This window comes from Chenopodium album, chromosome 20 (assembly GCF_948465745.1).
Source record: "Chenopodium album chromosome 20, dcCheAlbu1.1, whole genome shotgun sequence".
Taxonomy (NCBI): Eukaryota; Viridiplantae; Streptophyta; class Magnoliopsida; order Caryophyllales; family Amaranthaceae; genus Chenopodium; species Chenopodium album.
Window position 1 is genome coordinate 11,515,388 of NC_137853.1, and position 21,778 is coordinate 11,537,165.

At 34.3% G+C, this 21,778-nt stretch overlaps 2 protein-coding genes across 4 annotated transcripts; one reads left to right on the plus strand and one right to left on the minus strand.

The window, feature by feature from the left end:
* Positions 1 to 9,875: 9,875 nt before the first annotated feature.
* LOC145597977 (protein NRT1/ PTR FAMILY 8.1-like) lies at positions 9,876 to 14,273 on the plus strand. Of its 3 annotated transcripts, none has more exons than XM_081654258.1 (6): positions 9,904 to 9,935; positions 10,749 to 10,964; positions 11,700 to 11,875; positions 11,973 to 12,190; positions 12,519 to 13,033; positions 13,237 to 14,273. In XM_081654258.1, the coding sequence occupies exons 3-6, from the start codon at positions 11,764 to 11,766 to the stop codon at positions 14,066 to 14,068; spliced, it is 1,677 nt and encodes a 558-aa protein (XP_081510384.1). In that variant the 5' UTR covers positions 9,904 to 9,935; positions 10,749 to 10,964; positions 11,700 to 11,763; the 3' UTR covers positions 14,069 to 14,273. The 3 variants fall into 3 exon arrangements, with proteins under 3 accessions (XP_081510382.1, XP_081510384.1, XP_081510381.1); XM_081654255.1 differs by lacking the exon at positions 10,749 to 10,964 and adding an exon at positions 11,430 to 11,489 and having other exon boundaries at positions 9,918 to 9,935; XM_081654256.1 differs by lacking the exon at positions 10,749 to 10,964 and having other exon boundaries at positions 9,876 to 9,935.
* A 250-nt stretch (positions 14,274 to 14,523) lies between these two features.
* Positions 14,524 to 21,199, minus strand: LOC145597393 (digalactosyldiacylglycerol synthase 1, chloroplastic-like). The gene is made up of 7 exons (XM_081653548.1): positions 20,234 to 21,199; positions 18,488 to 18,520; positions 17,677 to 17,764; positions 16,310 to 16,794; positions 15,954 to 16,220; positions 15,448 to 15,797; positions 14,524 to 15,329 (listed from the first exon to the last, which is right to left on the minus strand). Exons 1-7 carry the CDS (start codon positions 20,915 to 20,917, stop codon positions 14,804 to 14,806), a joined length of 2,433 nt encoding a protein of 810 aa, XP_081509674.1. The 5' UTR covers positions 20,918 to 21,199; the 3' UTR covers positions 14,524 to 14,803.
* Between the last annotated feature and the right edge of the window lie 579 nt (positions 21,200 to 21,778).

Consider the following 21,778-nt stretch of genomic DNA (forward strand, 5'->3'; position numbering starts at 1 on the left):
TAGTGAGTGGAAGTTAATTTCTTTGGATTTTATAGACATGTAAAGCATCATTTTTTCTCTATTTTTTTTGACTTTTTTTTTATTAGAATATACAATTAACAAGTAGCATTATAAATTTAGATTACGTATGTATACACAATTGTCATGTAATATATTTAAGGAAATAAATTTTAAAAAATTGAAATATGTATGCTTAATTTAGTTTCAATATGAACAATTATTTGATAAAGTTTAGTAAATTTTTTTTTTTTTTTTTTTTGCAATTTTTGTAGGATCGGTCGATCCTACGATCTGATTTTACGGCTCGATCCTACCCTTATCTTTCGATCCAAAGTAGAATCCCGATCCTGATAACATTTATATTAAAAGACAAAGCAAAAGTTTAATATATAATCTAAGACTTTAGATAAAATTAAATAAATAAATAAAGCTAAATGTTCAACAATTTGGACTTCATTAGAGCATGTACACATCTAAAAATTCTTTCTCCTTTTTAATCTTTACTATTTCATTATTTTTTGTATCTCATATTTCACTAATTTAAGTTTCATCCATGTCTTTATCAATTTATTTTTGAAAGAAAACCATTACTAAAAAAAATTATTAAGTTTGTAAATTATAGAATATTTTAACAGGAAATTAACTCAATTATTATTGCTTCATAAGATTTCAAAATACCATAAGACTTTTTTTCCCAATGAATCCCACTATTGTACAACTATAATGGTAATTCTAATGTTAAGCTCCTCCCGTAAAAAAAAAAAAAAATTAAAAAAAAAATAAACAAACAAAAACAAAAAACAAAACAAAACAACATATTAAGGGCTTGTTTGGCATCACTTTTGGTTTTCAGTTTTTTTTTTTTTTTTTTAAACTAAAAACCAAAAACAGGAAACAAGAGAAAGGTGTTTTCACTATTCTGTTGTCAGTTTCAAAATTATCATGATTTTAATAAGTTTAAATAATTTTTGATTTATTATTTGACGTATATTATATACTTTTAAAAAACAAAAAAATCAAAATACCGAAAACCACAGTGATTCCAAACGAACCCTAAATTATAGCTTGTTTCTCCCTTGATTAAAAGGTCTCAAGATGTTGTGTGACTATTAGAGGTAATCCATAATTGGGCAACACCAACCTATATAGTATAATATTTTCTGTTTATGGATTGATAATGCTCCATATATATGATATTGTTGTTCTTTGTTATTATACAAGTATTTAAAATGTGTTTGAAGCTATCCGATAATTGTAGCTTGATAATTGTTTTATTGACATAAAGTTTATTTGTAGATAATAGATATTCATCCAAAAAGAGGATACACAAGGAGATGTCACTTGTTAGTTATCACTACGCCCGGCGTGTCTTCTAGTATGCATATTATTTATGAATGTCAATTGTAATAAGTTTATTATCTCAATCAAGTATTATAAATTTTTTTGTGTATTTACTAAGATATTAATTTTTAATTATGTAATTTACAAAAAATGATTGATATTTTACATTTTCCTAGAATTAAACATATGATATGATTGTCGACACAACATTTATTTTATAGTCATATCTAATACCTTATAATTTAATAAGTCATTAATTTGTGATAAAATATATGTAATAGTAAATTAATATTTAAATTGAAATAAAGTATAAGAGGTAATTGAAGATTAATTAAGAGATGTTTTAAAGTAATTTCTTTAATAAAAATTATATGAATCAATTTTATTATTACTTTTTTGGCAAAATTTAACAATACTCCATTTAAAAGATAATTAGAAAAGAATTGGAATAATGTTTTAGGTAAATGTGCGTGTGTGAAAGAATTAAGAACGCCAGATATAAAGGAATATACTCGTTATAAAGATACTCCGTAATATAAAAGATTTGGAATAAAATCATTATAGTTGTATATACAAATATTCCAAAAAATATAAAGAAAATACTTTTACTAAAAAGTGAGGGAAATTTTGGAGGGAAAAAACAGCACAGGATGTGACACGTTACTCTCGATGTCTGTTTTAGTATTAATTAAGTTATTGATGATTGAATTGACATTAAAATAAAATATTAGCTAGAGGTATTTGAAAAAAGAAAAAAAATAAGTGATGTTTTAAAGTAATTTCTTTAACATCTATTATATGAATCAAATTAGTATAATTTTTTTGGCAAAATTTGAAAATACTCCATTTAAAAGATAATTAAAAGGAGTTGAAATGATTTTTTTTTTTTTTTTTGAAAGAAGTTGTAATAATTATTTAGGTAAATGTATATAAAATAATTATGAATACCAAATAAAAAAGAATATATATTTGTCATAAAGACAATATAAAGGATTTGAAATGATATATTTATAGAAACAAATATTAACCAAAAAAAGGTTAAGGGAAGTTTTGGAGGGAAAAAAAGCACTAGGATGTGACATGTATCACTCCCGACGTCTGTTTTAGTATTAAGTTATTGATTAATGATTGATGGGATAGAGAAAATTTTAAAAAATGATTTGTTCTTGTTTGCTGCGAAAAGTTTGGAGTAACTTAGCTTGTTTTGAAGCATAGAGAGTTGGTACATTTTAATTACAAGTAGTTTTTAAGCTTGTATAAAAGGCAAAAAAATAATAGCGGGATTGTGATATCAAACCCCATTAGAGATACTTAGAGATGGGAATTCCCTAATCCAAACCGGGAGGACATGTGAGAGTTTCGATTTGATAGGACCCTTCTCCTTACTGTTGGGTTTGAGAAGTGTGGAGAACGGTTCAAGAAGGCTAAAAGGGTGCATAGCTTTAATGTTAAGCTATGGATAGTTTGCTTGGTGCAAAGCAACAATGAAAAGCAACAACTGACTTCAAATGGACATATCTCAAGATCCAAAAGTGATGTTGAGATGATTCAAGTTGGAGGTGATAGCTCGTCTCAAGAGCTTTCCAACGATTGGTCATAAGCTCAATTTGGTCAAGAATCGAGGGAGTTACAGTCGTTTTACGAAGAGCTATCCTCGCATGCAGTGCGGAAGTTCGATCGAACTTTTGAAAAGTTTGGTCGAACCAATGAAGGAAATCAAGTTTTTCTACTTATTTGAAGGTTCGAGCAAACCTCTTGGATGTTTGACTGAACCACCCTTGGTTCGATCGAACATGGGGTAGGTTCGGTCGAACCTCGTGCGTGCCTTGTTTTTTACGATTTTGCGACTTAAGCAATGTGGCTTATTTAAGACCATAGGATTGTTTTATTTTGCCTAATTCTATATACTCATGATTTGTCATTGTATATAGAATAATATGATGAGGGGAAAGATGTAGAGAGAGAAAACGTCATGTAAACCCAAACATTTAGGGTTTGAGTGTTTGAGAGGGTGAGTTTAGGGTGGGAGCTTTGATGGTGATTGTATTGAAGCTTGTATCTACATTGTTCTTCATCAAATTATTACTCCATAGTGGATTGGTGGGTTTTCCACGGTAAATTCTCCTTGTCTCAATTATTACTTGTTTTTCCGTCTTCGTTGTTGTTAATTGTCGTTAATTACAAACTAGTTAGCACATTCGGTTAATCCCTTTCACTTACCATTTTCATAAAAAAAGGTACATGACACACTACAACCTCTTAGATACTCGTACACATATAATTCCTCCGTTTTCTTTTTACTTGCAACACTTTCCTATAAAGGAAATGTCACAATACTTGCAACACACTATAAAAGGAAAGTTACTTTAGGAAAAACTATACTATATCCCTTATTTAAAGCACATGGCCCACTAAATTACACACCTAACAACCACTCATCCTATTTTAAAGTTTATTATATCATGTAAACCCCACCTTTCTTAATTGCTGCGCTAAAGGGTGTGTTGCATCTAAAAGAAAACGGAGGAAGTACATTTTAATCAGTAAAAGTGAGCTCTTTTGACTTAACAAAATGTTGTAGCACTTGATGCAATTTCAGCAAGGTATCCTGTGTAACATTTTATTGATTAAGAGTAACTTAATAACTACTTGTATAACTTTAGCAGAAATTATAATCTTTAACAAAAAAAAAGTGTAGAATTTTTATACAATATCTTCAATATGATTGAATTTTCAACCCTAACTTTGGTAGAAATTGTTACTCCCTTCGTCCCTAAATTTTTGTCCCATTGGACTTTTTGCGGTCTCCAAAACGCATCTTATTACAGTTTTATTTCCATTTTCATACGTGTAAAAATTATAAAAATTAGATATTAATAAAATATACAATGAGATAAATCCACCAAAATCTCACATGACTATATTATTTCTTATAGATTAAGAATATTTTACGATCAAAGATTATAAAGTTTGACCCAAACTTTTCCAATGGGGCAAAAATTTAGGGACAGAGGGAGTAAGATTTTAACAGAAATCAGTATTCCCTCAATTTTTTTAATTGCAACACTTTATATAAGCGGTCATAGTTTAATTGCAACACTTCTTTAAATGGAAATATACTACACTATTTTATTACAGAGAGTGTATTGTGTGCGGATGCCCGCATAGAAATTTTTGTGCGGCTGGCTTGACTGATATGTTTTACTTGTTGGCTTATATGTTTTATGTGTTAGATGATATGTTTCATTTAATTGTTAGCTGAAATGATTTTTGTGTTGGCCAATATATATTCTTTTTATTGGCTAATAAATTTTTAAAATTTTTGATAGTGTTTTTAATTTTGTTGGCTGATATGTGTATTTTAATTGTTAGCTAATATGTTTTATTTTGTTGGCTGATATGTGTATTTTAATTGTTGGCTGATATGTTTTATTTTGTTGGCTGATATGTTTATTTTGTTGACTTAACTGTTGGTTTTGTTGGCTGATACGCTTCATTAGTTGGCTGATATGTTCCATATGTTGGCTGATAAGTATCTTTTGTTTGCTGATATACTCTTTTTGTTTGCTGATATACTCCTTTTATTGGCTAATAAGTATCTCTTGTTGGCTGATATACTCCTCTTGTTGGCTTATATGTATCAAACATTAATAGGCTTATATGTTAATAAGTGTACATGCATGATCATATATACAAAATTATTTTATTTCCTTGTCTCTCCTCTTTTCCCCTCTTCTTCTTCCTTTATATACAAACTATTTTTATGGTTGATAAGTTTGTTTTAGCAGCTCCTCACGCCACAAATTTTCACGCCCACCCTCACCGCACCCACCAACCATCTACTATCTACCCACCACCACCACCACCACCTCTTTCTCTCTCTTCCTCTATCCTCGCCCAATCACAACTCTAGGGTTGTAATCGCAAAACCACCATTGCTGCCGCCATTTTCTGATCGTCATCGTCGTCATTGATGTCTTTATCCACCATTGTCGTCTTCATCGTCATCGCTATCTCCTCCCACACGAACTGTTGGGTGTGGGTGCCTGCACCCAATAGTAGGGGTGAGCAAACCGGGCACCCGGTCTAAATTTTAGGATCCGGACTTGGAATTGGTTGGAACTGGATCCTAAAATTTGGAACCGGAATTGGAATTGGTTCAACCGGGTCCTAAAATTTAGGAATTGGAATTGGAACCACCGGGTACCGATTCCGGTTCCGGGTACCCACTTATGTAGGTAATTGTTTAATTATAATTCTTGTTTTAGTTAGTATCATTTTTAGTGTTTAATGCTTATATTTATATATATGCATTAACTATTTGTATTCATGCTAGGTATTAATAATAATTTTTTATTTTACAAATTAGATATATTTAACATATTTTTATTATATAAAATTTATTTAGTTTAGCATATATTGGGGTAACCGGGTGCCCAACCGGTTCCGGTTCCAAAAAGTTGAGAATTGGAATGGAATTGGTTATAATCGGGTCCTTAACTTATTACCCGGAATTGGAACCACTGGGTCCAATCTTGGTTCCGGATCCGCCAGTTCCTAACCGGTTCCGGTTCCAAATCCGGGTACCCGGAATTTTTGCTCACCCCTAACCAATAGTTTGTGTTTATTATATCTCTATCTTTACCTGTCCCCACTTTTGACTTACTCGCACTTTTTAATACTGGAGCTCTTCTTTTCATTTACGTCCCTACTTTTACATAAACTAGGGCAGCTAATGCGCGAACGCGCGGCTTGTCCTTTTTAATGTTTATATTAGGTTGTGTTTAAACTCTCCACGACATTGGGGTTTTAGAGAAAATAATTTGATAAATTAATGGAATGTGTATATTGGGTTGTGTTTAAACTTTTTGTTTTTCCGGCACAACTTTTCCACTTGTTTACAACTTTTCCTCAAAAAAACATTTATACAATTATTCAACTGTGCAATATTGCAAAAGCATCTACAAACTTAATTAAGAATAGATTAAATATAATTAAAAAATCATAGAGCACATATTACATACAAACAGAAGTAATTTAACATTGCATATGCATATAATAATGAAAAAGTTTTTCAAAGCATTTACTATTTGCAAGTATATACTCTCACCCAACCTAGTAATTACTCTACATAAATTATATAGGATTAATTATATGAAACTAAAAAAGAGAAACAGTTACACCTAACTCGCATAAACATTAACATTTAGGCAATCAGGGAAAATATAGTATCAGCTTGCATTTGCAACTTTCTTCCAAAAACGTGAATTTGGTTATGCAGTAGAAAAAGGTTTATGCAGCCCCAATTGTAGCCTTAAACCCTTGATAATTCCCTTGACTTCCTTCTTGCTTTTTTCCCTTTTCACCGTACGTAGTCAGTTAGGTTTCCTTTCTTCTTAGTACATCTACTTCGGCAAAATCATCGGATTCATTTCATTGGTCTCAATGTCATTTATACACAATTATGTGTTAGTCGTTAATTTTGACCTTCGATCGCAAAGAAGAAATTAAACAACTTTTTGCTTGTCCGGTTGATAAAGTACGTTGTCATGCAATTAAACTATAACCTCCATTAAATATCAAAAATTTAAATTTTATGATTTCATTTTCCATTTATAATTAAGTAGAAAGATTTTTCAAACTCATCCATCTTTTAGAGTCATCTTTTTAATTTCAATCATAAGAGATGACCTTTAAAATTTACCTATAACATAAATAAATAAATAAATAAAAGTGCATAAATGTAAGGAGATAGAAAGCTCAACACTCATTGTTACATTTGTACATGTGGAAGGACATAAATGTAAGAAATGACATATGGGGGTAAGAACGTAAATAAACATTTTTAAGGGCATATAGGTCTGTGCACTATTCATAAGCGCAATCTTCTACTTTTTATAAGGTAGGGATTATCGAGGAAGCCTAAGTTAATCATCACGATAATAAACAAATAAAATCGTTTATCTAGTGACACTTTTTGTAAATAAATCAATCAAAATTCTTACTCAGCTTGACAGTTTCGTAAATAAAACATTTGTGAATCTACATTTAATTAATAAAAAGTTGTTGATTTATTTACATATATACCACTAATAAATAAAATATTTTTTCAATTTTTTGTTTATGAGGATGATAAACTTGTATTTTCCCTAAACTATTCATTTGTCATTATGTTTTAATTTGTGGGCTTGTATAAAACTCTATTGCGATTAAACTGATGCGATTAAAAAGAGAAAAGGTATTATGTGCGATATGCATAATTAAGTGCGACGGACTTGGCTGATATAGTGATATGTTTCATTTGTTGGTTGATATGTTTCATTTGTTAGCTGATATACCTTTTGTGTTTATATATTCCTTTTGTTGGCTGATATTTTTTTTTTTAATGTTTGATATGTTCCTTTTGTTAGCTGATATGTTCCTTTTGTTGGCTGACATGTATATTTTAATTGTTGGCTTATATGTTTTATTTTGTTGGCTTACCTGTTGCTTTTGTTTGCTGATTTTATCCTTTTTTTGGCTAATATGCTTCATTTGTTGGCTGATATGATCCTTCTATTGGTTGATATGTAGTTTTTATTGACTGATATGTTTCATTTGTTAGCAGATATTTTCCTTATGTTGACCGAATGATTGATACGTTTTTATAATTAATGTCTATTATGTTCTTAATGTTGACTGATATCAGACATTAATTGGCTAATATGTTCCATTTATTGGCTGATATGCGTCATTTGTTGGCTAATATGATTAACAACATACGAAGTATTTTTATCTCCTTCTCTCTTCTCTTTCCCCCTCTTCTTCTCGTTCTTTCTCTCTCTTTCAAATGAGTACGGGGTTTCCCTCTAGTTCATTATAACAATAAACAAATAAAATCCCACACTCCACACCCACCAACTCACTCGCTCACTCAAACTCAACAACTCACCCACTCTTCACCACCCCACCACCCACTTTGCCACCATTCGCCGCCCTCTCCTCTGTCGTGTTGTTGAGCCCATGAGAAAACCCACATGTAAGTGAAAGTGTTGTCCCACATTGAGAGAGTATAAAAGTGAAGAGAAATTTTGGGATGTGTATCCCACATTGAAGAAAAGAGAAAGTCATGTCCACTTTATAAGGCTAAGGGGCTACTCCTCTCATTGCCATATGGTTTTGAGGTGGAACCTCCTTGGTCGTATAAAGTGGACACTCGTGACGGGTGTGGCCCGGGCCCGTTTATCATGGTTGGCCTGATTTCACGTCGCATTTCCCTCTGTGGCCACTACCACCACCTAAGCCACCTTCGCGACTCGTGCCACAATATCCACCATCACCAACTCCACCATCGAACACTACATTGTCCTCTTTGACACCCAACAAAACCCACGGCTGAACAACCTTCTCACGTCCACCACCGAAAAACCTTTTCACGCCACCACCGATCTCAGTAGCCGCAAATCGCACCCCATCACTAATCAACGTCCACAATGAATCACCAACAGCGAACTCCACCGCATCGCAAATCACATCACTTCACCTTCGTCATCGTCATTTTGAGGGGTTTTCGACTCAATCTAAAACTGCATCATCTTCTTCGATTTGGTTTGCTGATTCAAGCATAACGACGTTGTTCTGTGAATTGTGAGCCCTAAAATCCCAGTTTTCTTTGAGAATTGAAATGAATGGGTGGAGTTCTTATTACAGCAGCATTCAGAGACGGAACCAAGGGGGGTCGGGGAGGTCCATGGCCTCCCCCTTGGCTCAAGATAAATATTAAATTTTGCTTATACTTGTTATAAGTTTTATTGAGGAGGAGTTGGTTATTGCCATGTGGTAGTGGATAAGAGGTTAATAGTTCAAATCTTGCAACTAACTTTTTGTAGTTTTTTTTTTTTAATTTTTTTTTTAGTAAATGTAATCAACAAACTCAATAATATATGCAAAATTACGCATATATAGATATGATCATGGCCCCCTCACTTAAAAATTCTGGTTCCGCCACTGGTGGTAATTGTGTTGGAAGGAAAAATGAGTTGCCGCACAAAATATTGAGTGTGAACTGCCGCACGGCCCGCACCCAATAGTTTGTACTAAGAAAAAAAAGGAGAAACTTTCATTAAAATTAAAAAATCAATATGATGAGCATTCATTCATGACTTGAGCAGAAATTCTTGCAAAAACAAATAAAAAAACTTGAGAAGAAATTATCTCTATTTCCCATTGTTTTCTACCAGTACTTTTCTTATTTCACACTATTAGTTAATACCACAAATAATCTTATTTATAGAAAAAACAACCTTATTATTAATTTTGACTTAGATTACAGCTAATATATTTTTTTCTTTTTAATGTTTTTGGATAGAAAATTACAGGTAACATGAATTGTACACATAATTGTATTGTATGTATTCTATTAAATTGAACCATGCCATATTTTCAGGACTAATAAGTAATAACAAAACAAAAAAGGTAGGTCACATTTGAATCTTAGTCAATTTATACCCCCTTAAATAGGTCCTACCAATCTACCATCACTGGAATCTTAACTCTAAACTTTCACTTTCTCTCTCCTCTGATTCCTCTAATTCTTCTGCGAATCAATTTTCTAGGTACTCTTTCTCCTACTCTTTCTAAATTTTCTCTCTTTTTTCATTTTTCTTTCTTCTTTTTTTTATCACGTTATTTTGATTTTACCTTAATTTCATCTCTGTTTTTTCTGATTAAGTTGTTAATGATTTGTTTTTGCGGCGGATTTGTTAGAACAGTTAATTTATTTGACACTAATTTTTTTTTAATAGTATATTTACAAAGTAGTCGATTACAAATTTGTTCAGACTTTTTCAATTAGTCTCAAATTTGTTTGAGAATTTGATTTGAGTTAATTAATCATGTTTTGGATTAGGTTTTTAGGTGTTATTGAATTGTTTAAGCTTAATTGTGCTTGAATTTAGGTTGAAAAGTGGTCGTTGAGTGTAGTGTGTGATTTTCTAAAGACTTCGATTAATTTTTTCATAACCTGTAACGGAGGTAGCATTAAAAGAAAATGTTATTGTAAATTGTTACTTCCTCGTTCACTTTTTGTTTTGTACCATGAAGCATGAGCCCACTTTTTATGAAAGTTTTTTTAATATTGTGCAAACAATAAGAGACGGAGGGAGTATTAAAAAATATTCATCATAATATTATATTGTATATTATTAAATTTAGGTGCCATGTCAAAGTCACAAAATGTTGCATATATTAAGAAATCGAAAAAGCATAATTATTATTTTAATGTTCGGAGTTGATTAGTCAACGTTGTAATCATAAAGATTGCGTGTATGTTTTGGTATGTGGATATGTAATGATTGGTGGTTATCACTTCTTTGCTTGTACTTTAAGATTTATCATAACCTTTGTGTTGTTGTTGTTTGTCGTGGTAGGTGGAAAATCTTAGTACAGTATAATATTGTAGTAGGACATTTATCCTCGTTAATTTTTGTTGGGGTGGAGGCTTGGACGGATGTTCAGCAATTCTTCTAGGTTGCACCGGGGTCCACGGAGCCAAACACCCACCAGCGCATGCACTCGTAATACACGCCTCAGCGTGCTCCATAATCCCGGGTGTAGGATATAAATTGCTGGTTTTAACAAAGGGGGTTAGTGGGTTTTCATTGAGCTAATTGATAGTTAAAAATTAGCCACTTGTTTTATGCACGAGGTGGTTATCTTCATAGTACATAGAATTAAATTAATGTGGATCTTTGTAGTGAATTAAATTAGTACAACTATTTGATCCATTCAAGAATTCATCCTATTTAATGAATTAAATTTTAGTGAAATGAACTACCTTAAACTTTAATAATATCTGTGGACCTTATATGGCACACAATTCACTGTCATGCTGACAGTATGCTGACTGCTGAGAGCAACTATGTTATCATTGTTTTCAATGCTATCTTTCTGAGTAATATTGAATTTGGGACCAAATTGTTCTTGATTTGTGAAATTTTTTAGTTGGCTAGTGGGTGGACTTGCATATGATAAGATAATAAGCTAACACTATTTATGTACCAAACAATCTTAAACTTTTCTACAAGCATAACTTCTTTAAGGCCTTGCAGTATAGAAGGCAGTCATCTGCTGTTTGAGAGAAACATAAGGGTGGACTTCTAGTTATATAGGTGTGTTCTTCTGTGATTGTTCGACTTACTTCATGTTTTTTTCCTGGTAATTCTGTTAATTTGATGAGTCATGTTATGGATGTTTTTCCGACACTATCCTTTTGGGATTAAGGCTTTGGTTTGCATTTGTGTTTCGTTAGCTTATACTTCGTATGTTAAGAGTTTATCTTTCTTGTTCAATAGAATTCTGAAGCATTTTGCATTTGACAGTTCACAAGTGGCATTGTAAGAAATCTACCAGTAAGAGGGAGAGAGAGTATATCTGGTATTGAGAATGATTGAGACAGGAGAAGATTCTATTGTGAACGATGGAACTCTTGACATTCATGGAAATCCAGCTGACAAGAAGAAAACTGGGAACTGGAAGGCTTGCTTTTTTATCCTTGGTATGACATTCACTCTGATTAGAATTTAACTTTATTTTCTCTTATCTGACGACAATTAATCATTGACTTACTAAATTTGACATCGTGATTTTGTTAGGGAATGAATGTTGTGAAAGGCTGGCATACTATGGAATGAGTACTAATCTTGTAAACTATTTCATCGACCGTATGCATCAAGGAAATGCTACTGCAGCAGAGAATGTCAGTAATTGGTCAGGGACATGCTACATCATGCCTCTTCTCGGAGCCTTTTTAGCTGATGCCTACTTGGGAAGATATTGGGTTATTGCCCTCTTTTCGATCATTTATGTTATCGTAAGTTTGCTTTAGTCTTCTAGTCTTCTCTTGTTTTATGTGTGACTGCTTAACGTCTTATCCGCAACAAATTTGTATACCATACGCTATGACTTCTTAGTTAAAGGTGTGATGTAAAGTCGTGATTATTTTTGTTGGTATACGTAAGTTTTATATTTTAAATTTGTTGTACTAGTATTTTTTTCCCTCTTATCTTGGGTTACTGGAAAATTTTGCTGAACTACGGATTGCTATGCACATGATGTTAAACTTTTCTTGTGGTGGGGGACACCCTTTTAATATTAAACTACTCGAGTTTCTTACCTTACAGATGATTCGTATGATGTAGGGAATGGTTCTGTTGACGGTCTCTGCTTCCGTGAATGCACTGAAGGATACAGCGGCGTTTGCGTTTGTAGCTCTCTACTTAATAGCCCTTGGTACTGGTGGAATCAAGCCATGTGTCTCTTCCTTCGGTGCGGATCAATTTGATGAAACTGATGAGAAAGAAAGGGTGAAAAAAAGCTCCTTCTTCAACTGGTTTTACTTCTCGATCAATGTGGGTGCCCTTATTGCTTCCTCAGTCTTGGTTTGGGTCCAAACCAATGTTGGTTGGGGATGGGGCTTTGGTATCCCAGCTGCTGCTATGGCTGTTGCTGTCGTGTCCTTTTTCTCGGGTTCCAGATTTTATCGATTTCAGAAGCCAGGAGGAAGTCCTCTAACAAGGATTGCTCAGGTTTTGATTGCAACCTTCAGAAAAATTAAGGTGAAAGTTCCTGAGGATAAATCCATCCTGTATGAGACACCTGATAACGCATCCAATATTATCGGAAGCCGAAAGCTTGAACATACAGATAAACTTAGGTATGTTTATATAGGACTATATTTGCTTAATTCTGTTCCACACTTTTTGATGGGAAAAATGATGATTCTCTATTTCTTTTTGTAGCCTTGTTTATATGTTAGATTTCTTCATGATCTCGTCTACTTTTATATTTTACATCTTACATCTCTGCTATACTATTTTGTACCGCTTCTTATGTGAAATGTTTATGTTTCCATTTTAGATGTTTTGATAAAGCTGCTGTACCAACTGAAACTGATGACATCAAGGGAACTCCAAGCTCATGGAGACTCTGCACTGTTACCCAAGTTGAAGAACTTAAAGCCATCATCCGAATACTTCCGATTTGGGCCACGGGAATTGTTTTTTCTGCAGTATATAGCCAAATGAGCACCATGTTTGTATTACAAGGAAATACCATGGACCAGCGCCTTGGCCCAAAACTCAAGATATCAGCAGCCTCTCTCTCAGTATTCGATACCCTGAGTGTCATCTTTTGGGTCCCTGTCTATGACAAGCTCATCATCCCATTTGCTAAGAAGTTCACTGGAAATCCACGCGGTTTCACTCAGCTTCAGAGGATGGGAATTGGCCTGGTAATATCCATCTTTGCTATGATTACTGCAGGAATTCTGGAGGTTGTTAGGCTGAACATTGTGAAGGAACACAACTACTACGATTTAAAAACGGTTCCTATCTCTATCTTCTGGCAAATCCCACCTTATTTCCTCATTGGCTGTGCAGAAGTATTTACATTTATAGGTCAAATAGAGTTCTTCTATGATCAGGCACCTGATGCGATGAGAAGTTTATGTTCTGCTCTGTCTCTTACAACCAATGCATTGGGGAATTACCTAAGCTCTTTCCTCGTTATGATTGTGACTCATGTGACCACGAAGCATGGGAAGTTAGGGTGGATCCCTGATAATCTTAATAGAGGTCACCTGGACTATTTCTTCTGGCTGTTGGTGATCCTTAGTATTCTCAACTTCTTTGCTTATCTGTGGATTTCAAAGCAATACACATACAAGAAGGCGGCTGGGCTTGCAAAGTAATCTTCAAACAGAGCATTACTTTGTTACATACAAAGCTCCTTTAACTGCTTGTAAATAGTTAAGGCATTGGTTTGATGCTTATTGATCCATATGTTCCAGAATTATTTATTTTAGTTGAATGCAAGCACATTCTTTAAGAAAGGAATGTAGTGTGAAATTTATAGAGAAGATTAATAAGATTAATGTAGTCTCTTTCAGCTTAGTATCTTTTCTCTTATCTCCTAGATTGATTATCCATATCTCACCCTTTTTCTTTACGTATCTTTTTCCTCATATCGGCATCTTTTCCTCAGTTTTGGTTTGGGTCCAAAGTCCAAACCAATCTAATCGTTCTGGAGTTTACTCCAGAATTGAAAATAGTTAATGTGCGATAAAGTAAAAATTAATTCTGAAGGGCACTTTATTTCTTTCTATGTTAATTAGTAAACTGAAATGTACAAGAATTACAACCAAAACCGTAACAAGGAATGCTGCGAGGGTAAACTAATAGGCTTTCAGCTTTCGTGGATATTTTCTATGTTATTGCTTACAGCACTGTCAAAAATACATACTTCGTATATACTATTATCAGATTCTCCTATATTACAAACCCAAGGCTAAGAGAGTGCTTGGATGGCAACCTGTAAATATAACAAGCCACCCACAAACCATAGAGGAGCTCTAAGAACTAATAAGACATCCTACTATACAGTTATGCACAAGATATTAGAACCGCTCCCTAGCTGCCTAAATTCATCACCAATGATAAATTGGATTTTCTACCTGTGGAGGCAACAGATTCAGATCCTTGCTGTGCTGCTTGTCATAATTCCGAGAGCCAGGTATAGCTCCTGTTGCAAGCCTTAAGAGTTCGCTCCCAGTGAAACAATAGTGAGCCAATGCCAGCCCTCCATCAACCATATCAGACAAATTGGGCATTGAAATTGATTTTGTCATGAAGTTTTTATTGGACTTGATGCTGCTTGGATCCATTCCTAGGACTTTTTCAAGATCAGAATGTTCCATAAATCTTTCAGTGGCAGCTTCCCATGAAAGTTTGTATCTTTGTTCTGGGGTAAGTGGCTCAGGCTCCTTGACCAATGCTTCCTTCACCTTCGCAACAAAGTCTTCAGATGTCTGATATGTCATACAGTTTGGAAATGACCTGAAAAACTCATTTGATGGATGGTCTGCGCAAACTACAATCTTTCCCATTGCAAGTGCTTCAGCAGTGGCAGTGCAAAGGACATCACTGACACTAGGGTTTATGAAAACTTTGTATCTGCGCATAAATATAAAGTTATGGTCTGAATGTGGGCTTAATCTATGCAAGCATTAAAAAGATGTACTTCAAATTTCTCAAGGAAAAAAAAAATATGACATAAAACAAAGGTCCATACCCATGCAGGGAATCATCAGCATGGTCTCTTCCCTTTTGGAAGTTAAGGCTCAGATTCAATTTTTTTGCAGTATTTTGGACCTCATGTGCATCCTCCCCATTACCAAAAACATCCAAATTCAGGCTGCCAAGCTCATTTTTGTGCTTTGAAAACAGATCTATTAGTTCTCGGTATCCCTTTGCCCAAACCATCTTGCCCAAGAAATATGCTCCCTTGGGAAAGGCTTGCTGACCAGCAGCCCTTTCAGAAGCCAACTTCTCTCCAATTTCTAGAAACTTTGGATTAACACCATGGACATTACATATAATAGACTTGGGCAGATCCTGGGTGGCCGCAGAAAGCCGAAGAACCTGAGGCACAGAAAGCAACTATTAGTATCCCAATAAACACTGTTTCCTTCTAAATTTTTAATAAAGCAGCTAAACAGCAAATAAATAGCTGGTGAGCACAGCTCAAACCATAGATCAAATCCAAAACATATAGATAACAGGAAATCTGTATCTTACCTTGTGACAATGCGCTCTTGCCACAATGTTATTAATATGCTTAACAAAGAAAGCTTGTATAGCACCATTCTTCTCTCTCTTTATATATTCCAAATAATTGGTGTGTACGACGCCAACAACATGATTGAATTTATCAGTCCACCGGTTACCATGATGATACCAGTTCAAATGCTCTGGTTCTTCAAGGATAGCAATGTCAGCTTCCTTCGAAGAGATGAATTGAGAAGTATCACCAGCTGGAAGTATGCTCCGCCTTTCTTTAGAAAACTGCAAATATACCAGAATGTCAAGTCATTGTATAGATTGCTACTGATGAAATCTACAATGTATCATTGGCATGAGTCATATAATCGTACCTTTCCAGGATAAAACGATATTTTGAAATCAGCCTTGAAACCAATCCTTTCCTCCAGCCAGTTTCGTATATAATCCTCCTGTTCTTCTGGTGAATTGAATGTGAGCTTGTTTGGGTAAACTAGCTCTTGGTCAGACTTACAAAGCCATGGAACCAATAGAGTAACCTTCTGCTTTTCAGATTTAGCTAGATAAGCAGCACGAAACAACGGATTAACTGCTGTTCCCGTCATCCAAGGAAGGCTAGCAGTGGTAACGATAGCAACATGTCTTTTCTTTTCAGATGGATTCTGCTTCATTAAGTCTGACCAAAATCCACCTTCATAGTGATGACCAGTACTCTGAAGGACACTGGCTATCCTTAAATCAAGTTCGTCATTGATGTTATCACCCTCAACCACAGAAGATTCCCCACCTGATACGGAGTGCAAAAGAAGCTGATTCTTACGTTTACTACACAAATTCTCCACGATCTTGTCGCATAAATCTGCAAATAAAATATTTAGAGGAAGCATCAGCATTTTATTCTGATGTTGTCCAACATGTTAAATGAAAATGTAGGAACTGAAATATTATAGAAAATCAACAAAATGTAGTCTTAGAAACAGTTACAGCTCACTTTCAAGTTGGAAAATTTAGGTTCACACTTGCAGATGAGATGTCACAATGGAAATTTTCCATCAGCTAACTCCAATGTCGAACCTTGTATTTTCAGAATGTGATTTTTACAGCATAAATGTTATCCTATCAACTACCAAGCACACTTGCATTTTCAGCATAAGATATTAACTACTCAAATATTATCACTTCTTTGAAACAATGTTCATCACAAGTGCTGGCTATAGACTAGCTAGGGTTTGCATTTTAGGTGATATAGATTTACACATTTGGTTGGCATATGTGTTGACTCTGATCATTTTCCATTAAAAAACCATGAATTCAATAAGTCAGACTAATTATTGATACTTTATATGACATATCATATGACTTGAAAAAACAAAAAATCCAAAAAACTGAAAACTACAGTAAAACTGAACGGGCCCTAAGCTGCCAAAAACTGAGCATGATATCACCAACCCAGACAGCCCCTTGTAGACATCATTTGAAGCTAAACGAAAGCAGACAGAGAAGAAGTGGCATTGACCTATAGTGAATCCATGCACAATCTTTGTAAAACATACTACACAACAAATCAAGACCCATTAAGAAGCTAATTACAGATATCGAACAGATACTAAATGACACTCATCTTCAGAAAATATGATAATCATGATGATTTCTAACAGGCATACCATAACCATTATTTTTAATTTATTAAGAAGGCACATACATTAAGAAATTTATAAGAGATTTAAGAAAAAGCATACACCTTTTCTAACACCAAGTTGATCCAAAAAGGGTTCAGACTGCCTAACGAAATATGCCAGGAGTTCAGGTACATCCAATGGTGGTACTTCCTGCAACAATCAGACACAAATTTGAGTCTATAAATAGAACTACCACAATTTTAAAAAAAATAAAATAAAAATTTAAAAAGCATGAACTTAAGACAAACGAAAAAAACTTAAATTTGGAAGCACCACAACAATACAACATGCATTTATCCGCAAGGCGATAGGGGGTAAGCGCTTATTTTGGCATGGGCGAGGCGTTTTTAATTAGGCGCACCAGAGGCACTTACCCGAAGCAAATTTCTGCCATTTTTTGACAGTTTATATATTGCGCCTCACTTCAAACGCACTGAGGCTGCATAACCCTTGTTGCTTTAGCGCGCCTTGAGCTTTTTTATACGTTGCATTTGACTTTAAATAATAGTAAGTAATTCTTTAAGTTTAAGAGGGATAGGGCCTTGGAAAAAGTGTTTATTACTTCACTTCACCAGTTAATATCTTAAGTACACATAAAAGGTAGACATTATTACAGTGCTACTATACATGCTTGCTAGTTATAATCTTCCTTGAGCTTATCAAAAGAAACATACTTAATAAATTACTGCACAAGTTACACATAAACATGCCTTTATTTGCACAGGATTGCTTGTAATGTTTAGTTTAATTCTAATCAAACATGTACTTTCAAACAAGAGGTAAAACGCTGGCTGACAATTTAATTAAAAAAAAAACATTTCAGCATTTATAAGATTTGCATAGGATAGCAGAAAAAAAATTCTAGATACCAACCTTTGAATCCAGGGAATCCCACCGAAATGCTTTCTGCAAAATAAACATAGAAAAATTCATTATCTAACAAATAACACATATATATTCATGATGAAAATGGTAAGACAAGCTATTGTCAACAAAGATAATAGTCATACAATCTATTGTGTCCTTCCGCCTTCAACAGTTGTCAAATTTTAATCTTTGAGATTATTTCAAAGCAAGTTAAAAAGAAAATATTGACCTATTAGCTAATATTCCCTTCGAGTTAGATTTCTATCTCCATAATATAATTACCGATTCTTCATCCCTTCTCTACCCTCCAACAAAGAGAGGAAATAAGAATAATAAATATACAATCTGCAAAGGAAGCTTAATGAAGGTTGAATAGATAATTCACTTAGTTGGCTAACAAAATCAGCGAAGAATAATAAATTCACAGTTTCCCCAAACTCATCACTGGTTGGGCAACTGGCCATTTTCTTGCTAGATTTAATGCCTAATTTTCAGTTTATAGATTGGGGCTACTCTCTGAAGTATCTCCCACCCTTCCCCTAAGTATCACATGCAAAATTTTAAAAAAATAAATAAATAAATAAAAAATAAGAATAAAAAATAAAAAATAAAATAAAAATAAATAAATAAATAACCAGCACATATAAATAATTACTTGGCTTGATATCAATTTCTAGCTCTGCTCCAAAAGGACCTTGCTACTGTGAGTTCTGACTAAATTTGAGTGATGAAAATGACACACAATAACTTTAAGAATTTGTATCCACTACTGCCTCAATGATGTCTTTGAACAATGGGCAAGCAATACAATACATTGGAAGAACAACAGAAGCTACATCCTTTAATGAGGCAACTGGCTACAACTAGAATTTACTGGGTTTTCTTTTTTTTAAAAAAAAGGTTTGTAGCTTGCTATTGTAGAGACTCTGAAGAGAGAAGTAATTCCCACAAACATATGATTCACATACCTTTAATTTAAAAATGTATGTAACATCCTAGCTGAAACTCAAGGCAATCCAGGGCCAAACTAGCAATAATTATATCTGAGGATATCACACTGATCCAAACACTTAACAAAACACCCAATTAAACAAGGCATTCCAGGGCCAGACTATCAATGACTATACCTATGAGGGTATGACATATGACACAAGGCCAAAAGACTAAGTTCATTAAGCCACTAGACAAGTACCCAATCAAGCACCTTTGTGATGCCGAAGGCATGACTTACTCTTTTCTTTTGTTTCTCGAGCTTAATATTTATGTTTATCAGTACTAAAAGCCAAAGAAGAATGACCTATTAAGCCTACAGAGAAAACATGAAAAACCATCCAAGATGAAAAGTAAGAGCAAAGACTGTCATAGTGAATTCCTTTCCCTGTAATGACGCTAACCACTATATTATATTACGTATCACAATACCTTTCTCAAACCCATTTCGAGATTTTGTCATTTTACAATGATGCAATATTACACCAAAAGCACCCCACAACTAGATACCCAAATCGCGCAATATGTTGCATTAAGCTACAAGCCTACAACTACATATTAAGCTACAAGCCTACAACTACATATCCCAGCCATTAACATTCAGCTATAAAATCGTGCAAACTCGACTCCTAAACAATAACAAAATCAACCACAATACACATTTATATAATAACAATTGATCAAAAAACACACTACAAAAGCTATGAAACTATGAAATTCAGAGTATTAAATTAAAGACAGGCATATGAACAGGAAATATACCAAACTAGCCTTGAATTTCTCAACAAGCTCACTGTTCTTCCAGGCGCCAAAAATCTCATCAGGCGATTTCTTCACCTCAAAATCCTTCAATTTAGTCTTCAAAGCTCGAATCGGCTCCCAATCCTTAAACCCTTCTTCCCCTTCTTCCCCCTCTCCCTTCCAATCCCACCTAAAATCAGTAAACCTAACATTCCCTCTCCCACTCTGTCTCAATCTCTCACCCCCATCAACCTCCACTTCCTCCATCATTGCATTCTTTATCGCCGACAAATCGATACGAATCCTCGGTGTCGTAGGCCGACTCCACTTCTCCAACACTTTCCGGCTAAAATCCGGCGACGAATAAACCCTCCGAAACTCCGACAATTTCGGCTGCAATTTCTTCACAAAATCAATCTCAGTCGAAGAATTACTCGCCGAATACGACTTAATCGCCGGAACCGAAAACGCCGAAGCAGAATTGATGAAATTCTCCAACTCCCTATCTAACGAAGACGCCAAATTCTTGAACGAATTCGCCCTATCTCTCATCAATCGAATATCGGCATCGGCGGAATCTCGCACTTCCCTCCACCCCTTTGAAATGAAGGATAATGCGCTCGTCGGTGAACCTCCGGCAGCCGTCGCCGGCGAAGTTCGCGACGTCGACGCCGATGTTACAGCCTGTGGGATGAAATTGTTCATGGTGATGAATTTATGCCCTAAGAATTTCCCTAAAAAGGGGAATCTAGGGTTTATGGTTGGGTTTTTGCAGAAGAAATTGGGGATTTTGGGAGTGAAGTAGAGGAGAGAGAAAATGGAGGATTTGAGAAGATTGATTGGTTGATGGAGGAGAGAGAAGAAGAGAAGAGGTTGGCGGAAAATTTAACGGATTTTTGTATGTCAACAACAACAAACAATTTGAGGCGTCCAAAAATGGAGGAAATTATAGTTGTGTATTGGTGACCACATTTCACTTGTGACTTGTTTTGTTATTGTTGCCTTATACCAATGGCTTCGTTCTCTAGAGTCCTCTTTTAGATATATGCTTGATTGCTTGGTATATGCTATTGTTATTATCGATAGTCAATTTCGATGATCCTAGTGGTTATGTGATGTTGAGTTAGGGTTGGACTATTGGGATAATTTACCGAGATTAACTTTTTATTGATCCACCATGACTATTTGATAGTAAATTGAGTGGCACATTATATTGTACCATTAATTGGATAAGGGCTTATGGAAATGCCTGTCTAATTATTATGTCGTTTAAAATAAATGATGTACATCTGTGGAGAAGTTTGATACATGGTTACCCATGTTTATGTAAAACAATGAAGAAAATAAATATTACTTTTTTTTTTTTGGGCAAAGAAGTAAATCTTGTATGGTGTTATTCTAATTTATTTTAGAAAGAAGATAAATGTGTTAGAATATGCCTTGGATCATTTTACCCCTTAGGCTTTGAACAGCTATCAGGGGGTGTTTGTTACGTGGGCTACAATTTTCTATTTTTGGGCTTATATTCGGCTTGTTCCACTTTAATGCTCTAGGAGTACTATAAAA

Coding starts and splice junctions, on each gene's coding strand:
- LOC145597977 (XM_081654256.1), top strand. CDS start 11,764: ATGATTGAGACAGGAGAAGATTCTATTGTGAACGATGGAACTCTTGAC. Junction 11,876..11,972: donor GGCTTGCTTTTTTATCCTTG/GTATGACATTCA, acceptor TGATTTTGTTAG/GGAATGAATGTTGTGAAAGG. Junction 13,034..13,236: donor GAACATACAGATAAACTTAG/GTATGTTTATAT, acceptor TTTCCATTTTAG/ATGTTTTGATAAAGCTGCTG.
- LOC145597393 (XM_081653548.1), bottom strand. CDS start 20,917: ATGAACAATTTCATCCCACAGGCTGTAACATCGGCGTCGACGTCGCGA. Junction 18,521..20,233: donor AGAAATTCAAGGCTAGTTTG/GTATATTTCCTG, acceptor TTTATTTTGCAG/AAAGCATTTCGGTGGGATTC. Junction 15,798..15,953: donor CAAGAGCGCATTGTCACAAG/GTAAGATACAGA, acceptor TCTGTGCCTCAG/GTTCTTCGGCTTTCTGCGGC.